Source organism: Lissotriton helveticus, chromosome 10 (genome assembly GCF_964261635.1).
Source record: "Lissotriton helveticus chromosome 10, aLisHel1.1, whole genome shotgun sequence".
NCBI lineage: Eukaryota > Metazoa > Chordata > Amphibia > Caudata > Salamandridae > Lissotriton > Lissotriton helveticus.
The window spans coordinates 227,588,826-227,602,145 of record NC_136071.1 but is presented as its reverse complement, the minus strand read 5'-3'; the positions used below and the strand labels follow the sequence as shown (position 1 = coordinate 227,602,145).

The window sequence follows — 13,320 nt, the reverse complement described above, 5'->3', positions numbered from 1 at the left end:
TTAATTTGTGGCTGATACTAGGAAATGAAAATGAAAGCCACCTTTCCTCCTTCTAATAGCAGCCTTATGATAAGTCTGAAGCAGCACCTAAAATACTCATTCTGGCCTACATGTCTCGTCTGTGATGCTGACATGGGTAGCGGCAGTGAGACAAAAAGGGAAGACGGGGGAAACTGGTAGTAAAAAGGTCAAAACGCAAACAGGTGGTTCCCAGCACATACTTTTTTTTTTACAGGGGCTTGAAGCTGCAAAGTGCCGCTGCACCACTCGCTCTCTTTTTTGTAAATGCAGTTTTCTTCTTTTTTACTTTTATTTACTGTTCTAACATGTTTTTTCCCCATGTTAAAACAGTAAGTTAAAATGGCTGCTGTGAAGGACCATGCACATATACATGTGTGTTTCTTGGAATGAGTTTTCATTAATGAAAACCATTAGACAATTGGAGACCAGGCCTCTCCAACGAGTAGCTTGTGAGCGACTGGGAGCTCTCCAGCTACCTGTAAACAGCACTCCTGTGTTCAGCCTAGCCTACCGATATAGATGTTTTGCTTGGATTTATATGTATACCAAAATTGATTGAAAAGCGTGTGTTTCAGATGAAAATGTATGCATTTTCAGAAATGATCAGTTGATTTTTGGAGAAAAACTGGCTGAATTTCCAAAACATATTCAAAGCTGATAGTTGATTGATAAATCGTGTGGCCTTGGTAGACTTATTACTCATATAATTACCTAGGTGGCAGGGAAATTGCAGCTTTTTCCCTTTATGCATTGCCCATGTATAGACATCCTCAACTCAAAGCTTTTCTACATTACTGCTGGCAACCCAAGCTGATGCATGGAGGTGATCAATGGCGACAATGTAGCATGAGGTGGTCACTATTGTAATCTTGTCAGATGTGTTCAATAGTGTATGTATGTATGTGTATATATATATATTCACATATACACACACACACACACAATATGTAGGGATCAACTTTAGTACTGGTTAGAGCAGTGACACCAATTAGTCCTATGTCTTTGTCAATGGTGGCCGTCCTAGTTTTTAGTACTGATAATCTGGTCACCCTAACATAAGTAGCACTTATTACAGAGATGGTTGGATACCTCGGTTGTTGACCCTGATTGTAAATGTGTTTGGATGCATGCATTTGCACTCGAACAGCAAAAAGCATCGGCAAAGTCAAGAGCTCAGACTTAGCAATCACCTTTTGCTTTGCCATAGCTTGTTTATTTCGTATGCCAGGTAAATAATGGAAGACATGTAGGAGCAAAAATGGGCCCTTTGAAGGCCTTTTGTATAAGGAAGGAATCCTAAATTAGAAGAGGCAAAGAATCATACCAGGCTGAACTCCTCGCTCTCCTCTCCCATCTCCTCGCGTATCGTTCGACCCTGGGCGCCCAAGAAGTTGCGCAGGTTCACAGCATGTATGGCAGCACACGCTTTTTTGTCCAAGGAAGCCTCCTGGCCAATCCAATAGTAGATCTCCCACTGCAAAGCTTCATTGTTGTCCAAGTAGGTCTATGGTGACACATGCAAGAGGAGGAGAGTAAGCACAAAGAAAGTCATGGAACCATGTGTAGCCAACAAATGCGCATAGTATCATATTCAAGGCGAGCAGTTACAGAGGTGAGAACTTGAGTATCATGTTCTACAAGAACTACAACTACTGTAATTAATGAATTTCTGTGCCCACAGGGAGCTCAAAGCAAGCTCCATAAATCTCACTTGTTGGGGATCAAGATTCCAAACCAAACATACCAAAGTGATATCCATCAATCCATCGATAACAAATAACCACTTTGTACTCTCATTCTTTACAGAATGTACTCACTTCTAAAAACTTCCCCTTTTACAAGAAAAACAAGACTTCCCGATACTAGTGTATTTAATTTTCCTCGTATACTATCTATTTTGGAAAATGGTATTCACAGTCAAATGTATTTCTTTTCACAGATAAAAAGATGCTCTGGTTTACTAAAATAAATGGTGCTAATCCGAAGGATGCTATGACTCTACATAACTTGTACCTGTGACCACATAGCTAAGAGCAGGCCCTTGCCTTAATCCACTGTACCACCAGACAGTTCTTCTATTCAGTCTCAGAAAACAGTATAAGAGAGAACAGACATCCATAGACACACAACCACACCAGCACTCTGCTAATTCCCCCAAGCAACATTAAGCAAGAAGAACATGCAATACAGAATAGTGATAATCATCAGTGTCCTATTAAAAGGTGTTCTGTATGGTAAGATGAAAAAAATAATGCTCCTTAAATAATTCCAATCCATAAATCGTTCTCAAGAGAGGTAGAAACAACACAAATGTGATTATTGTTATATATATATATATATTTTTTTTTTTTTAAAGTCCTTTTATTTATGAATTTCAAGAAATCTTGATCCTGATTTTCATATTGAATATATTGTGAGACCTTAGGTTGAGACTGGGCTCAATTAATATTGATGGGGCTGAAGATCAAGTTCGAGAAGTTATCCCTGCAAACGGTTCCTGTTATTCTTTAGGACATCCTTATTTTAGGGAGGAGTACTCGGCAGAATTTAATTTGAAAAGATATCTAGTTATTCCTACTAACAACGTATTGGATCAATTTAGCCCTGAAGAAGCGACTGTTGTCGCAAAATAATGTTGGCTTATTTGTTTGTAGCAAATAGTTTTTTATGAAGTCAAGAATATAATGATTAAGATGCATGGATATTCATTGATAAAATGAACTTTCTATGAAAAAAATAACAAGAATCACAATTATGCAGTCTTCACCTCTTGGAGAACAATCGATTGGCTGATTTACTAAAAATGTTAAAACTGTACTGGACAGGTAACCAGCAGATCAGAGAGGATCAGTTCTGGGCAGTAGCCCTGCTTCCTGTTTAATGTAGTTGCTCTCACCTTAGTAAACCCAGGAAGCAGTGTGCTCTTCTCTGTTGACTTTTGGAGGTGGCAAAACATATTGATAAAATGACAGCACAATGATGTGAACTATTCAATAACTATCAAAGAGTCTGAGATGAGTCAGGAGTGTAGAGGTATGCCTGTCTAGTTTAGTGGTTTCTCTGGTTAGCCTAGTACATAAAAGAATCTGTTTTCAAATCCAACCTCCACAATGTCAGTCTTGGGTGAATCAATTGATTCTCCTCAAAATGTTAGCCTACCAAACAGAACTATCTGGTACCAGCTCTAAATTTTAGATGGCGCCAGCTCGAATCAGGATAGCAGTCTCCATCGCCAAACGGTACAGTTTTTGGAATTAAGAGCATATGAATAAAATCGTTGGTCCAAATGATAGGCATATCAGAGTCTTCAGTGAACACATTGAACAAGATAGAGTTTACTGGGGGACACATCTTCATGGTCATATACAAATGATGTTTTAGGAAATTTAAAGGGCGGATTACTCTGGATGAGTGAGACGTGGAAGGGCGAGAGACAAATCTGATATGCTTAGAGCCTTCATGTATATTTCTGTATTTCCTGAAATCTCTTAGAGCGGCATCAGTCAGTCAGACAGACACAATTCAACCAGAAATTATCCTTAGTGCTCTGGCAGAAAAAAATGCTGCAGCACTTGCAACAGTCAGGTAGTGTCAGTGAAATACACAGAGGGATGCTAAGGATAACTTAGTTCTACTACTATCCACTGGCACTCTGTTGCATAAAAGGTGTACTTTTGGAGTTTATCTCAGACTTTGGTGGGTCTTCCTGGTCACATATAAATAGAGGTGGTAGTCTACCTCACTGTCCACTCACCCAGTTCTTTATTTATACAACTGGATCGCAAAGAGCACTCTATGGGGAGCCTTGTCTTTAGCTAAAGTAGTTTCCATACCATTCTAGAGGCAGGCCAAACTGCCCACATTCCTTTCTCCGGCCACAGTTCAATTCAACCCCACTTTGTGGCTAAGCCACATAAAACAAATTCCCTCGTTTAATACTAAATACATCAATTCAGAAAACTAGTTTCAAAGAGCTCCTACGCCCTCACTTCCACTTGCAAGAAAATCTCTACCATCATTACTCTTCGAACATCAAACTGTTAATAGCACTATCACACCCACCACTAGTTTGTTACTCCAGATTTCTCATATTCGGTGTCCATACTTTGGTGCTATGGTGCTGCATAAGACACTGTAGCACAAACCAAAACTGAAATAGTATCCGCCTCCCTAGTCCAGAGTCTACCCACTCAAGGTAATACTACCCCACTCTGTATTTTCCATCTACACCCTAGCCCCTCCAATCCAAAGCACTGTTTACAGTTGTAGGTATGGGCTTGCCTCTCACACAATGCACCCTGCAAACACTTGGCTTGGCTTGCCTGTTCCTTTTTGCTTCTTTCAGAGCAGTACTATTTAATTAGACCTAAAACTCCCAACCCCTGGGGTGGCTGCATACATGTGCACAGATTCTACAAGCTCACAGAGACCTGATGATCCTGTTGTTACCTTCAAGACAATATAGCTGTCAGCTTCATAGAACTTTCCATGCAACGCCTCATCCACCATGACAGGCACAAAGTTCTCCATCTGCCAGATGGTGATTCCAGGAATCTGCCCCACATCCTCTGTGAAGAACTCAGAATAGTTAAGCTGAGGCTTCTCCAGGCTTTCATCCCAGCGCCGGGTCTTTAGGTCGGTGTACCTTACGTCCCCGTTCTGCTGGAAGAGGAAGAGGAAGAATTATTCAAGTTCACAACAGGAAAGCACACCCTCAGGCAGCAAAAAAAAAAAAACCCACAAAAATCCTTATGTGCTCAGACAAGTTTCCAGAAAACTTCCAAAAATAATTTCAATTAAACTCCAGTAATTTTTTTGATATTACTATAGAAGTACAACTTAGGTCAGGTAAATCAATAAATACAGCATTCTGCTTTGGTGTCACATGGCTAAAAGGCATCCGATATAGAAAAAAAGGGCTCTGTTTTCCAGAACGAGAGCCCCCCCCCCCCCCCCCCCCCCCCCCACACACACACAAAAAGATGGTGTAACAGTACAGGGCATGGAAGGAAAATGCTACTTACCAATATGTATCTGTTCTTGGCATGTAGAGCTGCAGAGTTGCACACTGTACATAGATCGCCACCTAGAGTTGGGCCCAGATGTTTGCAGTTGTTTTTGTCCTGAAGAGTCTTTGGAAGTCACGAGATAGGCGACTCCTCCTTTGGACAATAGTGCGCATGGGCATCGGCTCTATCCTTAGATTGTTTTTCACCAGCAGGGAAATGATGGAGTTTTGTAAGAAACAGGAAGGATGCTAATGTAAGCTGTATCTAATTAAGATAATACTGGAACAGATAAAGGTAGCCGGGGAGGCGGGTGGGCGTGTGCAACTCTACGTGCCAAGAACAGATGCATACTGGTAAGTAGCATTTTCCATTTGAGGCATATGAGCTGCAGATTACACACTGTGCATAGATTGTATTGCAGTACCCACTCTTAGCGGCGACCACCCGTATCGGTTGCAGTAGTTTGAAACAGTGTTTTGAGTACAGCCTGGCCCACAGTAGCTTGCTGTTTAGTTTGCACATCTACACAATAGTGTTTTGTGAATGTGTGCGGTGTAGACCATGTAGCTGCTTTGCAGATGTCATCTAAGGGAATGTTCCCTAAAAATGCCATTGAAGCCCCTATCTTTCTTGTAGAGTGGGCTTTAGGAGGAACAGATAACGTACGTTTAGCTTTGTGATAGCAAATCTGTATGCATTTGACAATCCACTTAGCTATCCCAGATTTTGAAATGGGGTTGCCTTTGTGTGGTGGTGAGAAAGACACAAAAAGTTGTTTAGTTTTACAAAAGGGTTGTGTTCTTTCAATGTAGTAAAGCAATACTCTTGACATCTACGGTATGAAGAGCTCTTTCTGCGACTGTTTGTGGCTGCGAGAAGAATACGGGCAGCTCTACAGATTGATAGAAATGGAAGGGCGAAATGACTTTTGATAGGAATTTAGGATTGGTACGGAAAACGACCTTATGATGCATTTGCAGAAAAGGTTCTTGAATGGTCAATGCTTGTAGCTCACTAACTCTTCTCAGAGAAGTAATAGCTACTAGGAAAGCAACTTTCCAAGTTAAGAATTGCAGTTCACATTTATGTAAAGGTTCAAAGGGAGGTCCCATTAACCGTGTGAGAACAATGTTTAAATTCCACACAGGTGAAGGTGGGGCTCTGGGAGGAATTATTCTTTTGAGGCCCTGCATAAAAGCCTTTATGGCAGGTACTCTAACATTTAAAGTGAAAGATGTTGTCTATTTTGTAGGTATGCTGCAATGGCAGCAAGAGGCAGTCTAATAGATGTGTACGCTAAGTTACATCTTTGGCGGTGTAGTAAGTATCCTATGTTGTGTTGAATAGACACATCTAGAGGATTGATGTCGTTGTTATGACAGTATATTACAAAACGTTCCCACTTGGCTGCATAACATGCCCTAGTGGTGAGACGTCTAGCTTCTTTAATAACGTTCATACAGTCAGGAGGAAGGTTAAGATAACCGAACTCTAGGAGCTCAGGAGCCAGATCGCTAGGTTGAGCTGAGCTGGGTCCGGGTGTCTGATCTCTCCATGGTTCTGGGTTAGGAAGCGTGGAGACAGGCATAGCTTTTGGTGCGGTACCACAGAAAGTTGCAGCAGTGTGGTGTACTACGGTTGTCTGGCCCAAGTTGGAGCAACTAGAATGAGAGTGAGGGAATGTTGCTGTAGTTTGCGCACCACTAGTGGAATCAGTGGGAGAGGTGGAAAAGCGTACGCAAATTTGCCGGACCAGTTAATGCATATCGCATTGCCTTTGGACAGCGGGTGTGGATACCGGGTGGAGAAGCTTGGGCATTTGGCTTTTCATGGGTGGCGAAGAGGTCTATCTGAGGTTGTCCCCACATCTGAAAGAACGGTTGAAGAACTTGTCGATGAAGTTCCCACTCGTGGATCTGTTGTGTCAGACGGGTTAACAGATCGGCTATGGTGTTTTGTACTCCTGGAACATGTTGGGCTAAGAGGAAGATGTTTAGAGGTGTAGCCCATCTCCAGATCTGCTGTGCTAACTGAGAGAGTTGCAGAGAGTGTGTCCCTCCTTGTTTGTTTATGTAGTACAAGGGTGTCATGTCGTCCTTGCGGACTAAGACAGCTTTGCCAGATATGTGCTTTTGGAATGCTTTTAGGGCTAGAAAGTGGCTAGTAACTCCAGGTAGTTGATGTGGAGTAACTTTTGTTGTGGTGTCCACCTGCCCTGCATGGTGTGCTGCAGTAGGTGGGCTCCCCAGCCGGAGAGCGATGCGTCCGCTGTCATGACTATTTGAGGAACTGGCCCTTGGAAAGGTTTTTGGTGCTCCACCATTGCAGAGAGCGGTGAGTTCGACTGTCTACCAACACTAGGTCTGTTAATTGACCTTGAGCCTGGTTCCACTGTCGTGCTAAGCACTCTTGAAGAGGACGCATCTGTAGTCTTGCATGAGGCACTATGAATATGCAAGGGGCCATCATTCCTACGAGTTGCATGAACACTCGAGCTGGAAGTTAGTGTTGCGGTTGGAATTTTGTTAGAAGAGCTTGCATATTTGTTATCCTGGCAGGAGAGGGATATGCTAGCGCTGTTGAGGTGTTTTTGTGGCACCAAGATATTGTTGTACGTGGGACGGTTGCAGATGGGACTTGATGTGGTTTACTGTGAACCTCAAGTCGTGGAGTAATTGGATGGTGATGTGAGTGTGTTGTACACACTGACTGTATGAGCTGGCTTTCATCGAGATATGGGAAGACATGAATGTGCTGTCTTCTTAAGTGTGCTGCTACTACTGCTAGGCACTTGGTAAACACTCTTGGTGCTGTTGTGACTCCGAATGGGGGTACCTTGAATTGATAGTGCTGACCGTCCAGTACAAATCTGAGATACTTTCTGTGAGCTGTGTGAATGGGATTGTGGAAATAGGCGTCCTTGAGATCTATAGTGGCAAGGAAGTCATTTTGTAAAAGGAGAGGATGGACCTGCTGGAGTGTGACCATATGGAAGTGGTCTGATTGTATGTACAGGTTTAGTGGTCTGAGGTCTAGAATAGGCCTTAGAGAGCCGTCCTTTTTTGGGATAAGAAAGTACAGAGAGTAAACTCCCTTGTTTTGTTCATGCAGTGAAACTGGTTCTATTGCGCTTTTTTGTAGGAGGGATATTACCTCCTGCCTCAGCAGTAGCAAATGTTCTTGTGACATTGGACGCTGTTTGGGTGGTATGTTTGGGGGTGTAGATGTTAGTTCGAGACAGTAACCTGCTTGAATTATTTGTCGCACCCACCTGTCTGATGTGATGTTGGTCCAGACAGGAAGGAATTGTTGTAGTCTTCCCCCAACTGGAGTGGAATGTGGTGGGGGAGTGGAGGGAAGTCATTGGGCAGGGGTGGAGGCAGAGCGGGAGTTGTTCGTTTTGCCTCTGCCTTTGTTGTTGTTACCCCTGTAACCCCCTCTTTGGTAGCCCCTACTGTAGGTGGATTGGGTAGGGGCTTTGTAAGAAGTAGAGGGACTATCTGAGGAGTAGCCTCTGGTGGTGCTTCTGTAGGATGAGGGACGAAAGGAGTGTCTGGTAGCTTGCGACTGCAAGGCTCCCATAGATTTAACTGTGTCAGTATACTTTTTCATTTTTTCAAGGGATACGTCTACATTAGGCTCAAATAAGTGATGCTCATTGAAGGGTTGATTGAGGATGGCACTTTGTACTTCAGGTTTGAAACCTGAAATGCGTAGCCAGGCATGCCTGCGCAAAAGGACACTGGTATTAATCACCCTTGAAGCGGTATCTGCTGCATCTAGGGCACAACGAATAGAGGTATTGGTTTTACCCTCTTGTATAAGTTCATTGGCCATATTCTTGTACTTGTCTGGAAGGTGCTGCATTATGGATTCTAACTCATCATAATGTGCCCTGTCCTACCTTGCTACTAGTGCCTGAGTATTGGCAATACGCCATATGTTTGTGGCCTATGACACCGTTCGTTTGCCTGAGGCGTCTAGAAGTTTAGACTCTTTTATCTGGTGGGGGAGTCTCGCCTGATGTTTGGGAATTGGCTCTTTTGCGTGCGTTGGAGACTACAAGGGAGTCTAGTGGTGCAGGCCCTTTAATGTAGGCTGGATCTGAGGGGGCAGCCTTATACTTCTTCTCAATTCGGGGGTTGATGATTCGAGCCCTAACTGGATCTTTGAAGACCTCTGGCGCATGCTTAATGAACCTTTTAAGCATGGGTAAAATTGAGGTGGACCTTTGTGTGGTGTCAAATGTATCCATAAGGAAATCTTCCTCTACTGGGTCAGTATGTAGGTCAACACCATTGTATTGGGTAGCCCTATGGACAAGTTGGTTAAATCCGATAGTGTCCTCTGGTGGGGAAGGCCTGGAGGGGTATATGTCATCTTGTGGCATGTTAGGGACGTCTGGGGTGCTATAATCATCCCAAGGGTCAGGTGAGCCAGGAGAACTAGGATTATCTAGTGGCTCATTATCTGCACCACCCCTGTGTCATCAGAGGTGGTATCCCCGTCATCATTCCAATGGAGTAGGAGATGGTGTAGGGGAGTGTTGTAGCAGGGGAGGAGGTGGTGGTGGAGGAGGAGGAGGAGGAGAAAGTATCCTTAGAGGAGGGGTTGCGATGTCCTTCTTCTTAGGATGAGGAGCTGGTGCAGGCGTGCCGAATGGTCGTTTTTTAGAACTGAGTAAATCAACCAGTTTTGGGATCTTTTACAAGAGTCTTTTGTGTAGGATCTGGATGAAATAGTGCCTCTGTGGGAGGTAGATCCTTTGGTGCCGAGGTTTTTGGTTCTGTAGGCTTTTTCGGCACCGAATTGGCAGCATCTTTTGGCTTCAAAACATGTTCTTTTGCAGTGTCTTTGTCCAGTGGAACATGTGTTTTTTTCGGCTCCGAAGCATGGGAGTCGAGTGCTTTCGGTGGCAATTTTTTGCTCGGCTCAGAGTGTGGTTTTGGTGCCGAGGAGCCTGTGCCATTCTTCGGCGCTGAGTGCTTAGATGTGGAAGCAGCTAGCGTGGAGGAGGAAGAAGATGGCTTATTTTTCGGTGCCTGTAGGTGTGTGCTGGCACTGGGGATGGGCTGACTCGAGCCCGAGTCGCCTAAAGGGTTTTTAGGCTTCTTTGCCGAGCCCGAAAGCGGGGCATGGGAAGCAGTCTCTCGATGTGTGCCCGGGCCCGAAGGCGAGGGTGTGAAGGAAGCCTTTTTAGAGGGTGTCGAGGAAGGGTCGGGGTCGACGTGTGTACTTATGACCCGCTGTGCAGGAGTCATGTCCTCGACGTCTGAGTCGTCGGCCTCGGAGTCGCTGTCGACGCCCTGTTCTCGCTCCTGACCTCGCACGTCGACGCCCTCTTGGAAGATGTCGTCTGGCATCGAAGATGACGAGCGAGCCATGGTTCTTCAAGCTCGTCGGTCCCGAATTGTCTTCTTGGAGCGGAAGGAGGCACAGGCGGAACAGTCTCTGGCCTCATGCTCCAGTGAGAGGCAAAGGTTGCACACCTCATGGAGATCGGTGTGTAGAAACTTCGACCCGCATTGAGGACACTTCTGCGTCCTTTCCATGAGCCAGAAGATAAGGCCCAGGTAGGCCCGAAGGCCTTCGTCGATGACCAGAATGGAAGACTTTGAAGTTGTTAAGAGTCGCGTCGATTGGAAACACGTTCGCGACAATACCTCGAACAGGGTGAGGATTGTGCGCCGAAGGAGAATCGGTTCCAAACCGGAGCACAGGAAACACATCCAAGCCAGATGGCGGAAAAAACAATCTAAGGATGGAGCCAATGTCCATGCGCACTATTGTACAAAGGAGGAGTCCCCTATCTCGTGACTTCCAAAGACTTTTCAGGACAAAAACAACTGCAAACATCCAGGCCCAACACTAGGGGGCGATCTATGCACAGTGTGTAATCTGCAGCTCATATGCCTCGAACATGTTATTCTGTTAGGGTGGAAAACTCTGCTTCAGATTGCCTTCATAGTATCCTAAAACTCTGCCTCATTCACCTTCACCTGCCTCTGCAGACTTAGAGGAACTGGGGAAATGGTATCCCCGAGTACTACAAATCTGTTCACCTTCGAGCTGCTATCTTATTACATCAGATAGTTTGTGGTATGCACCTTGGCAAAATCCTTCAACAGTAAAAACAGACATTGATACATGCCTCCTGCTTCTTATTCTTCTCTTCTGCCACATCAGACATCCCCTTCAAGACCTGCTTTGCTTGATCGTCCTGAGTGGAATCCTTACGTCGGCGTAGGCGCATTTTCCTGGCTGAGGGATCTTTTGTAGCGCTTGCTGAGGGAGATATCAGGGTGGGAAGCAAGGATGGCAGATTACAAAAAAGGGCTAAATATATGCTCATTCACTAAGTTACTCTGCTTAGTCTCTGACAGACATGCTGATTAAACCAATGTAATTTGGTTTTATTTGTTCATCCTACTCGCAACCTGTCAATCGTTCCAGTGCTGATTCACTCAATTATGTTCTATATAATTTCCTCAGAGCTCATTCATGAAGTAAACAGCAATGTCGCCTGAGGGGTCAACTCCGGTCCTTCCCAGGTTCAGTAGTCTTTGAGAGCAGAATCGTCAATGTTATTCACCAGGCTTCTCCACATAATACAGACAATACAACACACTAATTCACTCTTATTAGTAGCAACCCTATACCTGAAGACCATACTAATAAGAATACGAGGGTTATGAGAAGTATGGGGATATTGGTAGTCACTGATGTAGTATATTTTTTGCTTAATCTTGCTTACTCTTACCTCCTGCAGCAGCAGCAACAGTTGCAGGAGATGCACCAGCCAATCGCAGTTGGTTCTGTAGAGAAAAGTCAATGTTGTACCACTCCGAAGTTCTGTCCACTGGTTTTGGAGGCATCACCAGGTTTGGATTTTCTCGAACATCCAAGACCTATATAGCAGGAAAAATTAAAGAAGGCAAACAAGAAAGTAGATTAAATATGTAGCTATGAAAAAAAAAATGTGACTAAGGTAAAAAGAAAATACAAAAAAGATTTCGAAAATAAAATGAAAATATAAATGAAGAGATAAATATAATATAGAAGAGAAAAGGAAGTAATTACTAAGTAGAATGAGGTTTGCTGCAAGGGAGTAACAATTATTTGAGAAAAACGAGATGTGATTAAAGACAATAGGTGAAAAAACAAGTTGAAAAAGGAGAGGAAAGAATTACAATAAAAGATTATAAGAAAGAAGAGGGTACATTAAAGAGCAAAATTAGATCAAATTCACAGGTGAAAAAGAAAGAAAGAGAAAGCAAAACCTCAATTAAAAGTGAAAGCACAGAAAGGGTATTCTTAATTTAACTCTGAAATTAACCATCCCAAATTCCACTCCAGATTATTTAACAAATGATTAACAAAATAACATGTAGTCAACTTAAAGAACAAGTTACTTACCTTCGGTAACGATATATCTGTAAGAAACAGTAGTTAGTATTAGATTCCTTACCTTAGAATATCCCCAGGCGTCAGTCTGGATCCGGAAACTTTTGCGTAGCAGTACCCCTGCGCGTCGGTAGGCGTCGTCTGCAGGCGTCCCCTGCGGCTCCGCGTCGTCGGCGTCGTGCGCCGTGATGACGTCGCTGGAGTATATAGACGCCGCCTCCGCGCGCTGACGTCAGTTCTTTGCACACAGCTTTTCCGCGCCAGAACACGCAGAGCCATGTGAGAACTAACACTGGTGCCATTTGAAACTAGGGCCCTGAAAGGGATGTCCTTAACCCTAGGTATCAGTTCGCAGAACGGGGAGGATGGGCGGGGCGGTAAGGAATCTAATACTAACTACTGTTTCTTACAGATATATCGTTACCGAAGGTAAGTAACTTGTTCATCTGAAAGAAACAGGTTAGTATTAGATTCCTTACCTTAGAATAGATACCCCAGCAATACCAACCCCGGAGGTGGGTCTGCGAACCAATACAACCTACACCAGAAAGTCCTGGAGGACCGAACGGCCAAAGAAGCCGTCCCTCCGGACTTGACTGTCCAGGCAGTAGTGCCTCGCAAAGGTGTGCAGCGAGGCCCACGTAGCCGCCTGGCAAATGTCCTGCAAGGGGACTCCCCGGCCCAGGGCAGTAGAAGCCGCCGTAGCCCGAGTGGAATGGGCCCTCAGCCCAACAGGAGGCTCCTTCCGAGCCAAAGAGTAGCATGCTTTGATGCACAGGACGACCCACCGAGAGATGGTCCGCTTCTGTACCGCCCTTCCCTTCTTCTCACCCACGTAGCCAACAAACAGTTGGTCATCCACCCGGAACTGGCGAGTGCGATCCAT

The 13,320-nt window shown here is 44.4% G+C and overlaps 1 protein-coding gene across 2 annotated transcripts in view; it reads right to left on the bottom strand.

Annotated features, from left to right (window-relative positions):
- The window catches only part of FLII (FLII actin remodeling protein), a 244,281-nt gene that overhangs the window by 102,225 nt on the left and 128,736 nt on the right, over nt 1-13,320 (bottom strand). The window contains exons 11-14 of one of the 2 annotated variants that reach the window (XM_078665183.1): nt 11,791-11,938; nt 11,182-11,315; nt 4,471-4,680; nt 1,346-1,525 (exon numbers count right to left, since the gene is read on the bottom strand). In XM_078665183.1, the coding sequence (XP_078521309.1) occupies nt 1,346-1,525; nt 4,471-4,680; nt 11,182-11,315; nt 11,791-11,938 (672 nt within the window). Of the gene's footprint in view, nt 1-1,345; nt 1,526-4,470; nt 4,684-11,181; nt 11,316-11,790; nt 11,939-13,320 lie in introns of both variants that reach the window. The other variant, XM_078665182.1, reaches the window with a different exon arrangement.